A 12,894-nucleotide genomic window follows, 5' to 3' on the forward strand; every position below is an offset into this window, starting at 1 on the left:
ATATATTACCAAAACTCAATATAGCGCTTAGCCCTACCTAAGAGTAAATAAAGTTTCAAGGTTTATAGTTTGCCACAGAGTTTCTGGGCTTTAAATACCTGCCTGTGTGTCTTATAAAAAACAAATGGCATATTTCTTCTTATGAATGGCAGTTTGACTCATGTAATATCCAGTGAAGCTTTGTTTTAGTTATGTTAGTTTATTAATAGACCCTCACTTTGTGTCTCATTCTGGGTAGATTGTTTCCTTGGCTGCTCTTATTCATCATACGTTTCCCCTGGACAAAGCTCCTCCACGGCCACCTTACCAAACCCATTTCTGTGGTGAGTTCTCAATACCAGATAGCTTCTGTTTTAATATTTTGTTTTTATTAAATATTTAAGCTTGCTTAATTATTTATGTAAATCATAATTTATTATTTCCCATTACAGTGGTGAGCAAACCCAATGACTGTGTCTTCCCGTATGACTTCCAAGACGCAGTCAGGAAAAAGGTAATTCTTGTTATATAACTGGTCCAGCAGTGGTTTGTTTTGTTTTAAGGTTGTTTGCCTGAAATAATGATAATGTTCACAATTAACCCTTGTTTTTTGTTTGTTTGTTTTATTCAGAATGGAATAGTGGAGATAGCAGGCACAGAGCGGGCACTTTTAGGCTTCTTTTTGGCCAAGATGCACAAGATTGACCCAGATGTTTTAGTGGTAATTGCATATATCTAGCCTGGTGCATTGAAGAAGTGTTGCTTTTTTGTCTGCTTTTCACCTCGTCTTCCTCCCAATTGCAATGTTTTAGTGGGTCATGACATCTTCGGGTTTGACCTGGAAGTGCTCCTGCAGAGGATCAACATGTGCAAAGTGCCACACTGGTCCAAGATTGGCCGCCTAAGAAGAGCCAACATGCCCAAGCTAGGGGTGAGAAGACCTTCATGATACCTGATGACATCACATGATGCTTTTTTCTTGCAAGCACTGATTACTTGTTTTATCTCAGGGTCGTAGTGGGTTTGCAGAAAAGAGTGCCACTTGTGGGCGCTTGGTGTGTGACATTGAGATCTCTGCCAAAGAGTTGATCCGGTGCAAGAGTTATCACTTGACAGAGCTGGTGGCCCAGATCCTGAAGACAGAGAGGGTGGTGGTGCCTCCGGAGAACATCAGGAACTTCTACAGGTTAGCTCTGTTACCTGAGTGAAACCCTGCCATAATTTATCTCAATTTTCTGTCTTCTCCAACTTTGACCTTTTATATCAATAGTGACTCCCCTCATCTTCTCTACCTTTTGGAGCTTACCTGGATGGATGCCAAGATGATTCTGCAAATCATGTGTGAGCTGAATGTGCTTCCTTTAGCGTTGCAGATCACTAATATTGCTGGTAACGTAATGGTGAGCTACGTATAATCTTAACACTTACCACATTTTTGCTTGATATTTACCCCGGTATTGATAATAAATGTATTTATTCTGGACAGTCTCGCACTTTGATGGGTGGGCGGTCCGAGAGGAACGAGTACCTGTTGCTCCATGCTTTCCATGAGAAGAACTTCATTGTTCCAGACAAGCTGTTTTTCAAGAAGCCACAACAAGATCATGTAGGAAGCCTTTATTTCATTTATTAGAGTAGTAAACCATGTTTAGCCATAACCTATTTGCTGTTTTCTTTCTCTCTTGCTTTCAGGGTGAAGATGACGATGCTGATCCTGGAAAGAGCAAGTCAAATAAAGGGAGGAAGAAGGCAGCATATGCCGGAGGTCTGGTGTTGGAGCCCAAAGTTGGTGTGTAGTCAATGTCTTTACACATCTCAGTGGCATCCTGTATGTTTCTGCTTGCCGCGTCATCTGTTCTGTCTTCTATCCTCAGGTTTTTATGACAAGTTCATTCTACTGTTGGACTTCAACAGTCTGTACCCTTCCATCATCCAAGAATTCAACATCTGCTTCACTACGGTTGAGAGGGGAGCTACCAACTCGAGCAAAAAAACTCAGGTGTGTGTGTCTGCATAAGTATCTAACATTGTTGTCATTTTAATTTTCTTTTATGTCTTGAGTATCATGTCAAATGTTCTCAGGAGGAGGATGACGAGATTCCAGAGTTGCCAGATCAAAGTCTGGAGATGGGAATTCTTCCCAAAGAAATCCGAAAACTGGTGGAGCGCCGAAAACAGGTCAAACAGCTGATGAAGCAACAGGACCTCAACCCTGATCTTTACATGCAGGTACGTGCAAGGCCAAAGCAGACCTCACATAAGTCTCATGGCACTTTTCCATTACATATTACCCCACGGTTTGGTTTGGGTCAGGTCAGCTCACCTCACTTTGGCTTGGTTAGCTTTCCATCGAGTTTAGTAACACTTCGGAGTGGGTGGGATTATAGGTGTGTTGTTACATTTGCGCTGCCTACTGCTGTGATATCATACAAGTGAGAGCGTTGTTGGAGTACATCCACATACATTCATTTAACGTTATTTCTCAGTCTGCCACAAAACTAAAATTGGCCACCACAAATAGATGTTTGCACATTGCGTTTATCCTACCTCACATGACAGTTTCTGTACAAACACCGGTGGTGTCAGTCGACGCGCTCCGCTGAGCCTCCTTTTAAGTTGCATTTAAGCAAATATATGCGGATGTGCGTTGCAACTATGCCGCCACAGACTGCAAGTCTGGAAAAAACTGGTATTGTGTTCCTGATTCTCAACCTGTGGATGTTTTTCATCGCTAAAAGGGAGTTAGGGAACTTATAGCAGAGCACAGATGACATGTTTGCTCAAGCGCAAGCTAACATGAATGTAAAGCTAATCTTACATTATAGCGATGACGCTGGTAATGACAATTCTCTCAGACCAATCAGTGATCTACAGTGTTTTCGTGTCACGTTTTGGTATCAGCTCAGGTCGCTTGAAACTGGGGATGTAACGATTCAATCACGATTCAATCGCGGTCCTCATTAAAATGCCTGTCTGAAATTGATTCTGAATCGCAAGGCTGCGATTCTTTGTTTTATGCACAGCTTGTGCCTGTATTACGGCATTTGGTCAGTAGGAAGTCCTTATCAATCTAAAATCATTATGAGTTGGAGTCTTTATAACGTGCATTTTAAAAAGCAACATTTGTTAAATTAAATTAATTCAAAATATTCTTTATTATCATGAAAATACCTCAAACAATTTGAAGAACAGCGTATAAATATTCATGTGTAGACATTTCCTGGAATAGCGTTTGTAATGCTACTTCTTGTGTGGCACAAAGGGAATTTCTGCACGGGAGCGCACTCTGGCGTTCGGATGTGCCGGGATTTCACCGTAATTCATTCAAATTCATTCATTGAGAAAACGCGCATTTGCACGATGAATCGTTACACCCTTACTTGAAACCCCAACCAAGGTGGTACTAAAAAAATTATCGGGTACTATGTACTACACCCAATGGAAAAGCTTCCAAAAGTAAGCTGACCCATACCAAACCGTGGGGTACTATGCAATGGAAAAGCACCATTAGTTTGTCCACTTAGTGTCTTTATAAACACTATATTAGTTCAATGTTATTTCTGTAAGTGGTTATATACATACAAGCCTTGATGCCGAATCTCCTCCCATAGTATGATATTAGACAGAAGGCCCTTAAGCTGACAGCTAACAGCATGTATGGATGCCTGGGATTTTCCTTCAGTCGTTTTTACGCCAAACCCTTGGCTGCACTGGTCACCCATAAAGGAAGAGAGGTATGTGACTTATACACAGTATTATATTTAATGTGCAAATGTAGATATGCACGCCTAGTTCTAGATGCATGCAGAACACCACATAAATAAAATATAAATCATGTGTTTTTATTGAATGCAGTTGGAAAACACCTTATGTGTTGGCCTTATGCTATACTTAAAGTGTATTTTTATAATTGCATTACCATAAATTGTTCAGTTATATATTAATAATAGCTATACACATTTTTTTCACCTGGTAATCAAACACAAGACTTTTACACTGCTAACTCAGTAATTTGAAGTAAATATAAACTAATTTTCATGTTCTTCCACTAGAGGGCAGTCTATCAGCACCTTTCCACGCCTGTTCATGCCAGCCTGCTCCTCAGGCCTTTGGCTCTGATTTCATTTGCCTCCTCATGAGCTTCTGTTCTCTTTTGTGCTTTAACCAATTTAGCTGATCTCTTGTTCCTTTCATGCCACCCCCTTGGCATGATTGCCGGCTACCTGCACTTGACTTTAATGAGACCAGACTTTGAAAGGCCAGTGGGGTGTAGCAAAACAGCAGTGACATGTTCTCATTCCTTCCTCTCTTCTTCCACATCGCCGCTGGGTGGTGTGAGGTATTGTTCGAAATTGGGGGGAACTAATAATTACAATCTCTCTGCATTAGCCCCAGCATATAACGTGCAGCTTTCCTCTGCCTCAGTCCTAGAATAGCTATAAGAAAATGTTTAATAAAACGAATGAATAAAGCTTTCTTCTTAATAGGAAAAAGAAACCGAATGCTGAATCAACTAGAATTAGTAGCATGTGAAGCTTCAGCTGCGTGGTTTTAATCCACTTCACTCGAGTCTGCGAATATTAATGTGTTTTTTTCATGTTGGGGAGCGCAGCTTGACTCAAGAGCCCTAATTACTCTGATTAGTCTTATTGTGATACATTTTCTTCACTGTCGACCTGCGTGGTGTCGGACTGTATGCTATAATGGTTTTGTAGAGGTCAATAAAAATGCAAGGGGAGGGAGGAAGCAACAAATATTTGCTTGTTGCTTTACGTTAACACCAGTTTCTTAGCATAATTTGTGCATTTAGTTGCCATTCATTTCATTTGAGTGGCTGCGTTTGTATACGCAAGTGCAGATGAGAACTGATACGCTTTAGTGTTTTTTCCATGCCAATATAGATGCTTGATTTGGACCCCATGTAGATGCCCTTGTGTGCCCTCCGGGTGCCTCATTGGTCTAGGGCATGGGTTTTCAAACTGTGAGCCACTTGGCTTAAGCGGTGAATGAGACCAAATCGTTTGGAGCAACTAATTACAAGCAATGAAAGTAATTTATGATATACCATAACGTATTTTAGATATAGCGCATGATGTGTCGTGAAACATTTCAAAATTTAATGGGGCCAGATGTCAAAGAGGCAATTTTCCTTTCCTATACTGGTGCCGAAGACGCAGAATGTTGATCGTAACCGTTGTCTAATTTGACAATTGAGTTTTACGATCGCCAAACACTAAATCCTGTCAGTCAGATGGTGTGTTGGCTCCATGTTTTGATGGATGACCCACTGTCTGCACCATCATTGTTTAAGGATAAATATTACAAGCGCTTTGCTTTTAATAGATTTAACTAATGCTTTCTGGGAAGCTAGCTTAGAGCTAACCTGCCACAGGGTTGTAAATTCAGTCGGCAGGTGCTGTGAAGTGGGTAAAGTTAAGAGGGGTTGGAATGGAGAAAGTTGAGCTTTATTTGCTGTTTGATTAGACATTGGTGTTGGTTGCTTTTAGCATTACTAGCAGAGCACCTCGTAGTTGCGAAAATTTTTTATTTAAAAAAATGCCTTTTTTGTCTTATTTGACTAAATTGTCATTCTGGAATTTTTTTAAACTACAGCAGAACATTCAAATTAAAACTATAAACTGTCTATTTTTAAACTCGACTATACATACAAATTTCTTTTGAACTGTGGATTTTTGTGCCATCCGTTTAAGCCCTTATGATTTAGCTCATTTTGTTACGTGACAACTTGGGGAAATCCTCCATTAGACTGGTTAGCAAGAAACGTCGTGTTCAGCCTTTACTAACGCTCGTGAAGTGACGTTCGGTGGCCCTTGACCTTTCCAGAGAAACATTTGTTCTAGTGCGAACCCTGCACGCCCCTGGTATGAGATGCATGCCATCGAATAGGCGTTTAGGGTTTCATGCTGAGGGCTCTCTCCTGATTGATGTGCCTACATTTTATTTTCAGTTCTTTGTGCGGCGGCCAGTGTGAAAAACGGAGCTTCAGCTGTGGAGCTAAAGGGGGAAGGGTTGGCTCTGAGGTTAATCGAGTGATGTTTACAAGTTCTGTCACTACGGACTGCTGATGGTTGTGGAACGTTAGTTGGCCTGACCTTTCACCCCGCCTTGCCACCAGTCCCTGGACTTCTAAGGTTAGGGGAGGTAAAACAAAACCCTGCAAAATTATGTTGTCACAGACTCCATGTCCTTGAATTCTTCAGATGTAGAGCGGCTGTTGGCAGGATGAGACAGTTCGTCGTGGTGATGGGGGGGGGGCTGTGGGTTTGAGTTAGGTGTCATCTGAGTAAACATTGTTTTCTTGGTGTACTCTCAGACGACACTTGCAGTTGTCAAAATCACAAAGGTCATTTTTAACCTTTCCAGAATAAGACATAAGTGCCCCCCTCCTCTTACATGTAGGCATTGTTGCACGCACTGTTTGACCCTCTGGTCTTCGCTGAGGGATTAACTCCTGATATCGCTGGACTTAACAAATAGTCACAGGGACCAAGGAATATTTTTGGATTCGAACGTTCCTCCCGCAAGTTCCTTCAAGAGCTTTGCGCCTTTTAATTTAGGCCAGCTTTGTGAGCGAAGTGTTATCCTTGACTAATTCCTTCTCAGCTTTGGTGGCAAACCTTTAAACATAGTTTGTGATGTAATGGTGAACGTTTGCTGTCGTTTTACCGATTCGTATTTCTGAAATTTGGTGGCAAATTGCCACCCTTAATTCTACCAGCATTACTAAGGAAGAGAAGGCAACAAATTGCTTTGATCTAAGGGCAGATTTCAATTTATCTCATGAGTAATGAGGTCATCTGTCTCTCAGTCCCTGATATTACTCGTGTTAATGAATAGATGGAAAGAATTACATCACCCTATCCCATGTGCTGAGGTGTCACTCAATGTTCCAGTGATGCAGATTAGTCCAGCAAACTGTGAAATGGCGTGTCATTTTACACCACAGCTTCCTCTGACAAGCTGCTAGTTGTTCTGCCAAATTTTCAATGATAAACTTGATCAAGTAGATCAAAGACATATGACACGCATTAAATTGCGCATATAATATAACTGTGTAATGCAGGGGTTTTCAAACTTTTTTGTCAGCCAAACCACCTTCTCCTGAATTATTTACTTTAAGTACCCCCTTCGTTTTTAAGTTAATATTAAAATAACTTAATAGCACATTAGCGTGTTTAACTTAAAAAAAAAAAACATTTATTTTTATTGCCACATAAATCGTAGTTTTCAGTTTTTTATATATTGTAGTGTTGTGTAATAGTCACATGATGAACGGATAAAATATATATTTTTGTTAATATTTAGATTTTTTTATTTTTATTATTTAAATTTTATTATGCAATTGATTTTTTTCATTAAATCACAAACCCCCTTGCAATTCCCCTGCCAACCAACAGGGGTTCACAAACCCCAGTTTGGAGAACCCTGGTGTAATGTAATGCAAAGTATTTTTTTGCATTAATGTGCGTTGTCGACATTTGAGGTGGGCGTTAAAAATTGCGTCTCAGAAAAGTTTTTGTGAATGAAGCAACTTCATGAATAAAGTGTGACAATCTGATTTAGTATTTGTCAGAGGTATTATGTTGGCGTTTGTGTAGGGGTCACCGTGCTCTTTAGCACGATATTTTTACCTCATGTTTTAGATACCAGGCTGCCCGCTAAAGTGATTTCAGGCGGTCCTATTAAATCAGAGAGAGGATTTGCAGTAATATTTTACTCCTTAGATCTTAGACCTTATGTGATGAACTGCTATGTGGAATTCGGCCCATTTGCTTCCACGTGGCCTGTGCAGAATGTTTGTGCACATGTGTTTTTAAGTGTCTGTATAAATGAAATGTCATTGTACAGTTGTCTTTGTGTTGTGTGTCTGTTCTTCCTCTGGATCATTTGTACATTGTCAAAGAGATTACTTTGTTTCCTCTGCTTTGATGTATGAACATCTACCTTAAAATGTGTTTGCATGCTATGGGCGATTCATTTGAGGTTTTAATCTACTAGTCTGTGTGTTTCATATCCTCTGGGGAAAGGATATAGAGATGACAGTGGATGCTATTTCAGGCAGAGGACTGTCATCCTGAAAATGCTTTTCAGCAGGAAGCTTTTCAAAACAATCGTCACCAGATACTTTCTTTTACAAGGTTTCTGTGCCGCTCCAGGGCTTAAAATGCCTGCTATGATGTTCACCGAAGCCAACAGGAGGCCAGATGCCCTCCGTGTGAGCAAATGGCATTACGGGGCAGAAGGAATTAACTGTTTACGAGAGCAGCCGTAGACATCAATGTTTTTCTATAACCATTCCACGAGCCGCCTGAAATGGTTAGGAAGGGAATAATAAATGTGTTAATGACAGACCTGTTGATTGGGGCAAAAAGACGGAGCGATTATGGGAAGATGGAGGCTTGTTGCCCAACGCTATTAGTCATGTCAGTCAAACTGTGGCCTGAGCCAGCTACTTTTGGCTTATGGGTGATAGTTTCACCCTTTGATAGCAAGTGCTTATTGAAGTCAATTTGGAGTCACAAAAAACTTGGATAGGGAATTTACAGCTTGTCTGAAAGCATTTGGTTTTATTTAACAAAGTTTAATTGGAATGTGCAGTGGTTGGTTAATGTTACACAATACAGCACAGGGCATTTTCATAAAAAAACACCTTAATTTTGTGAACCAGTTTTGACTGTAAATCATGAGTGAAGTTCCAGAAGCAATTCATTGAAGTGTTTATTTAGGCGTTAAGCATGAACGATTGGTCAGGCGTCTTTGCAATTTGGTTGAATGTATGTGTGGCAGTGGCATTAGTGATTGTATGGTAGGCTCTGTAATGACCCTTGGATGGGCTTTTTTAAATAATATAGTATTTAAATATTTATTTATTTATTTAGATTAAATGTTTATTAAGGCATAATTATTTGATGTTTTTATGTATTTTCCATTTTGTCACGATTTTACAAAATACTCATTAGTATTCACATAACACTAAAATAAAATTCTGTATATGTGTATCTGTTTTTTATTTTTTATTTTATTTTTTAATTTTGTTTTTTATAATTGTATTTTTTACCATTTTAAAACCCATGCAGAGCGATTGAGAAAATGTTGACAACATAACAAAAAATGTTTAGCTTTGCGTTGTATCACTAAAGTAAATTACAATAACGGGAAACAAATTTCTCATGATAGGGTGATGTAGCACATCTAAATAACTAAATGCTGGGCAAAATTAGACAAGCCAGTGGTGTTAAAACTTCAAATATGCATTAAATGAGCATATACCTGTACCGCTTAAAGGTGGAGTGCACAATGTTTGAAAGACTATGCTGATATTTGAAATCATCTAAACAAACACGCCCCTACCCCAATAGAATCTGGACCTTCTTTTAAAAGCCCCACACATACACAACCCGGCAAGGATGTCGGTTAGTAGTAGACACACTCCTTACTGCTGATTGGCTATAAGTGTGTTTTGGTAGTCGGCCCGTCTCCTTTTCCAAAGCGTTTTTCAAACATTGTGCACTCCGCCTTCAACCCTGCAGTGATGCATTTAAAAAAAAAATGTTAGAATAGCATTTTTTTTCCGAATAACTATTGCAGATCGAATATTCGACTAGTCATGCACATCCCTAGTCCTGACCCCTCATGAGGTCAAACTCCACGTGTTCCCCGGTGTGACGAGGAGTGTCCAGTCTCCTTTCCCGTCTTTCTCCTGGCTTACTTTTTTATAGCTGCTAACTCACTGAGCTTTGTAATTACAGTCTACTTCTGTCAGTTTTGCCCACAGCTTGACGGAAGCTGTGAAAAGGTCAAGCAAGACATTGTTGGCCTACAGAAGGGCCAAAACAATGACAGAACACAGTCAGCTCAGTTTTTGACTGTCACTTTGGTTCACTTTGCACCAAATTACAGCTAATAATTTTCTGTTTAGTTAAGGGGGCTTCGTTTCTGACATATAAAGCTATCGACCACAGTTAATTTTGTCTTGACTGTCTTGAGTATGCACTGTTATTCAAAGTGTATTCATAAATGGCAATGTAGTTTTTGTTTGACTGTAGCTAAGATTTGCAGAAACCGTCACCTAAGCGCTCCTTCAGAGATTTTGTGTCCTCTTCATATTTTCTCTCAGATGTGTTGGTTGGCATATGTTTTAAAACAAGCTGTCCCCTAAATGTCCCCTTAATTTTGACATTTATGAGGCAAGAGACATTATTACGGTCTACAGCCATAAGAGTCTGCTATATGCTGCTTTTGAAAACAAGAAGTACGAATAAGAAGCAAGAAGTAAGAAGCTCTGGCTTTAACTTCTGTATATTCAGCAGTTTTGCAACAATGGACCGAATAGCTTTTCTCACGTCTTTCTCCGCTTTCATTACTGAACTACAACTCAAACTGACACACAACCTCAACGTCATCGTTTTTAGCCACCCCCCTCTGTTTGCTGATTGGACCTGCAGATTTTTGCAGGAGAAAACGAAACTCTACACAGCAGTCCCAGACGTAGTACTGAAGCTAAATGAAAATTAAGTGGAAGCACGTAGGAGGGCGGAGCCAGGCTAGAACATCATGGCAGCACCACCCATAGCAACACTTTGGAAAACACCCAAAACATCACGGCAGCACCAACAAAAGCAACACCCTGGTAACCACTCACAACACCCTAAGCATCGTGGTGGCACCACTTCTAGCAACACCTTGGCAATCCTTCACAACACCCTGAACATCATGGCAGCACCAACCATAGCAACATCTTGGAAACCACTTACAATACCCTAAGTATTGTGGCAACACCCTGGCAATCACTAACAACACCCTGAACATCATGGCGCCACCACTCACAACACCGTAAGCATTGTGGCAGCACCATCCCCATAGCAACACCCTGGTAACTACTCACAGTGCCTTAAGCATCGTGGTGGCACCACTCATAGCAAAACTTTGGCAACCACTCACAAAACCATAAGCAATAGTGCAGCACCACCTATAGCAACACCTTGGCAACAACCCACATCACCCTACATCGTAGATAAGCACGCTGAGCATCATGATAGCACCACTCAGTTCCAGAAAATGTGAATGCATTAATTAAGCAGTCTGAATAATGAGAACAGATGACACACAGCAAGCCTGCAATTTGCAATCTTTAATCCTGCCTAATTAAATGTGTCTTACTGTGTCTCTTGGGGTGACCTTGGCTGTGTTGGCTAATACAGACGGCTATTCTGTTATTACTCAGATTTGACCTCCTGCTTCCCTTAGGGAGGCATGTTACACCTCATAAAGCATGCTTAAGTCCTGCTCTGGTTTCAAGGAGTGGAGCATCCCATGCTCTGAAATAGCTTCGTCCTTGTCCCTTAGGGGGCTTGGGCTTGGCTCTCATGTGGATGTCAGTGCTGGGGGCATGCGTCCCGGTGTCTTGGTTGATTGCTGTTGACAGGCTGTAGTGCGTCCCGTCTCTTTGAGGCCTCAGATTAGCGGCCCTTATTTTCCTGCCGACCCCCTCACCTGTCCGAATCCCTCTCGCGTAGAGGTCATTCTACATGCCTTAACAGCGGCATTGGGTGTATGTGTAGGGCTGGACACCCTGAGCAAACAGTCATTGTTGTTATGACACTTCAGATATGTACAGTCTCTCTGTGTGCCTGTCACTGTCTATCTGACAAAATCTACTTTACAGTCATCACTTTTCTTTATTATCTTTGGGGGATTTTTGTCTTATTTAAGAGTATATTATGGGTGTACGAAAATATCGATTCATATGTGTTGTGGGATATTTTGTTTGCAGATACTGTATTGACTCTTGAAACGCAATGTCATTTATTATTATTATTTTAATATTCATGGAAGTTGTTTTGCTTTAAAGGGACACTACACTATATGCTAATTTTCCAGCTCCCCTAAAGTTAAACATTTGTTTTTTTACAGTTTTTGATTCCATTCAGCTGATCTCCGGGTCTGGCGCAACCACTTTTAGCATAGCTACGCACAATCCATTGAATCTGATTAGACCATTAGCGTCACACAAAAAAAATAAACAAAGAGTTCCGATATTTTTCCTATTTAACTTGACTCTTCTGTAGTTACATCATATACTAAGACCAACAGAAAATTAAAAGTTGTGATTTTCTAGGCAGATATGGTTAGGACTATACTCTCATTCTGTCTGGCGTAATAATCAAGAATTTTGCTGCCGTAACATGGCTGCAGCAGGCGCAATGATATTACGCAGCGCTTGAAAATGGTCCCCTGCTATTGAAAGTAACCAAGGGTACTATGTTACGACAGCAAAGTCCTTGATTATTGCGCCAGAATGAGAGTATAGTTCCTAGCCATATCTACCTAGAAAATCACAACTTTTAATTGTCCGTTGGTCTTAGTACGCAATGTAACTACAGAAGAGTCAAGTTTTAAATAGGAAAAATATGGATATTTTTTGGCGGAATGCTAATGGTCTAATCAGATTCAATGGAGTATGCTAAGCTATGCTAAAAGTGGTACCGCCAGACCCGGAGATCGGCTGAATGGATTCCAAAACTGGAGAAAAATCAAATGTTTAACTCTAGGGGAGCTGGAAAAGTAGCATATTTTAAAAAAAAGTGGAGTGTCCTTTTAAGTTTACATCCCGACTGCTAAATAGCAGTATTATCTCTAAACTTCAAGAGTGGCAGGAAGTTCTTGCTAGGGTTTGCATATGGTGGTGTGTTTTGGATGACCGCTTTCTTAAAATTATATCCTGTTCCCAAAATAAGAAATATCCCAGTATACTTCGACACGTATTGCAGCCCATGTATCGTGATTAGGGGTGGCACGGTTCACAAAACCCTCGGTTCAGTTCGTATCACGGTTTTATGGTCACGGTTCTCGGTTCAGTACGGTTCTTGTTATTTTTTTCTTTAAATTTTTTAA

At 40.4% G+C, this 12,894-nt stretch overlaps 1 protein-coding gene across 2 annotated transcripts in view; it reads left to right on the plus strand.

Annotated features, from left to right (window-relative positions):
- pola1 (polymerase (DNA directed), alpha 1) overlaps nt 1–12,894 on the plus strand; it is a 54,476-nt gene that overhangs the window by 6,630 nt on the left and 34,952 nt on the right. For both annotated transcript variants that reach the window (XM_073863835.1, XM_073863836.1), the window contains exons 16-26: nt 239–323; nt 432–493; nt 611–689; nt 783–910; nt 990–1,165; nt 1,250–1,379; nt 1,466–1,585; nt 1,672–1,768; nt 1,854–1,978; nt 2,062–2,208; nt 3,591–3,713. In XM_073863835.1, the coding sequence (XP_073719936.1) occupies nt 239–323; nt 432–493; nt 611–689; nt 783–910; nt 990–1,165; nt 1,250–1,379; nt 1,466–1,585; nt 1,672–1,768; nt 1,854–1,978; nt 2,062–2,208; nt 3,591–3,713 (1,272 nt within the window). The remainder of the gene's footprint in view (nt 1–238; nt 324–431; nt 494–610; nt 690–782; nt 911–989; nt 1,166–1,249; nt 1,380–1,465; nt 1,586–1,671; nt 1,769–1,853; nt 1,979–2,061; nt 2,209–3,590; nt 3,714–12,894) is intronic.

Source organism: Misgurnus anguillicaudatus, chromosome 25 (genome assembly GCF_027580225.2).
Source record: "Misgurnus anguillicaudatus chromosome 25, ASM2758022v2, whole genome shotgun sequence".
In the NCBI taxonomy this organism is placed as follows: Eukaryota; Metazoa; Chordata; class Actinopteri; order Cypriniformes; family Cobitidae; genus Misgurnus; species Misgurnus anguillicaudatus.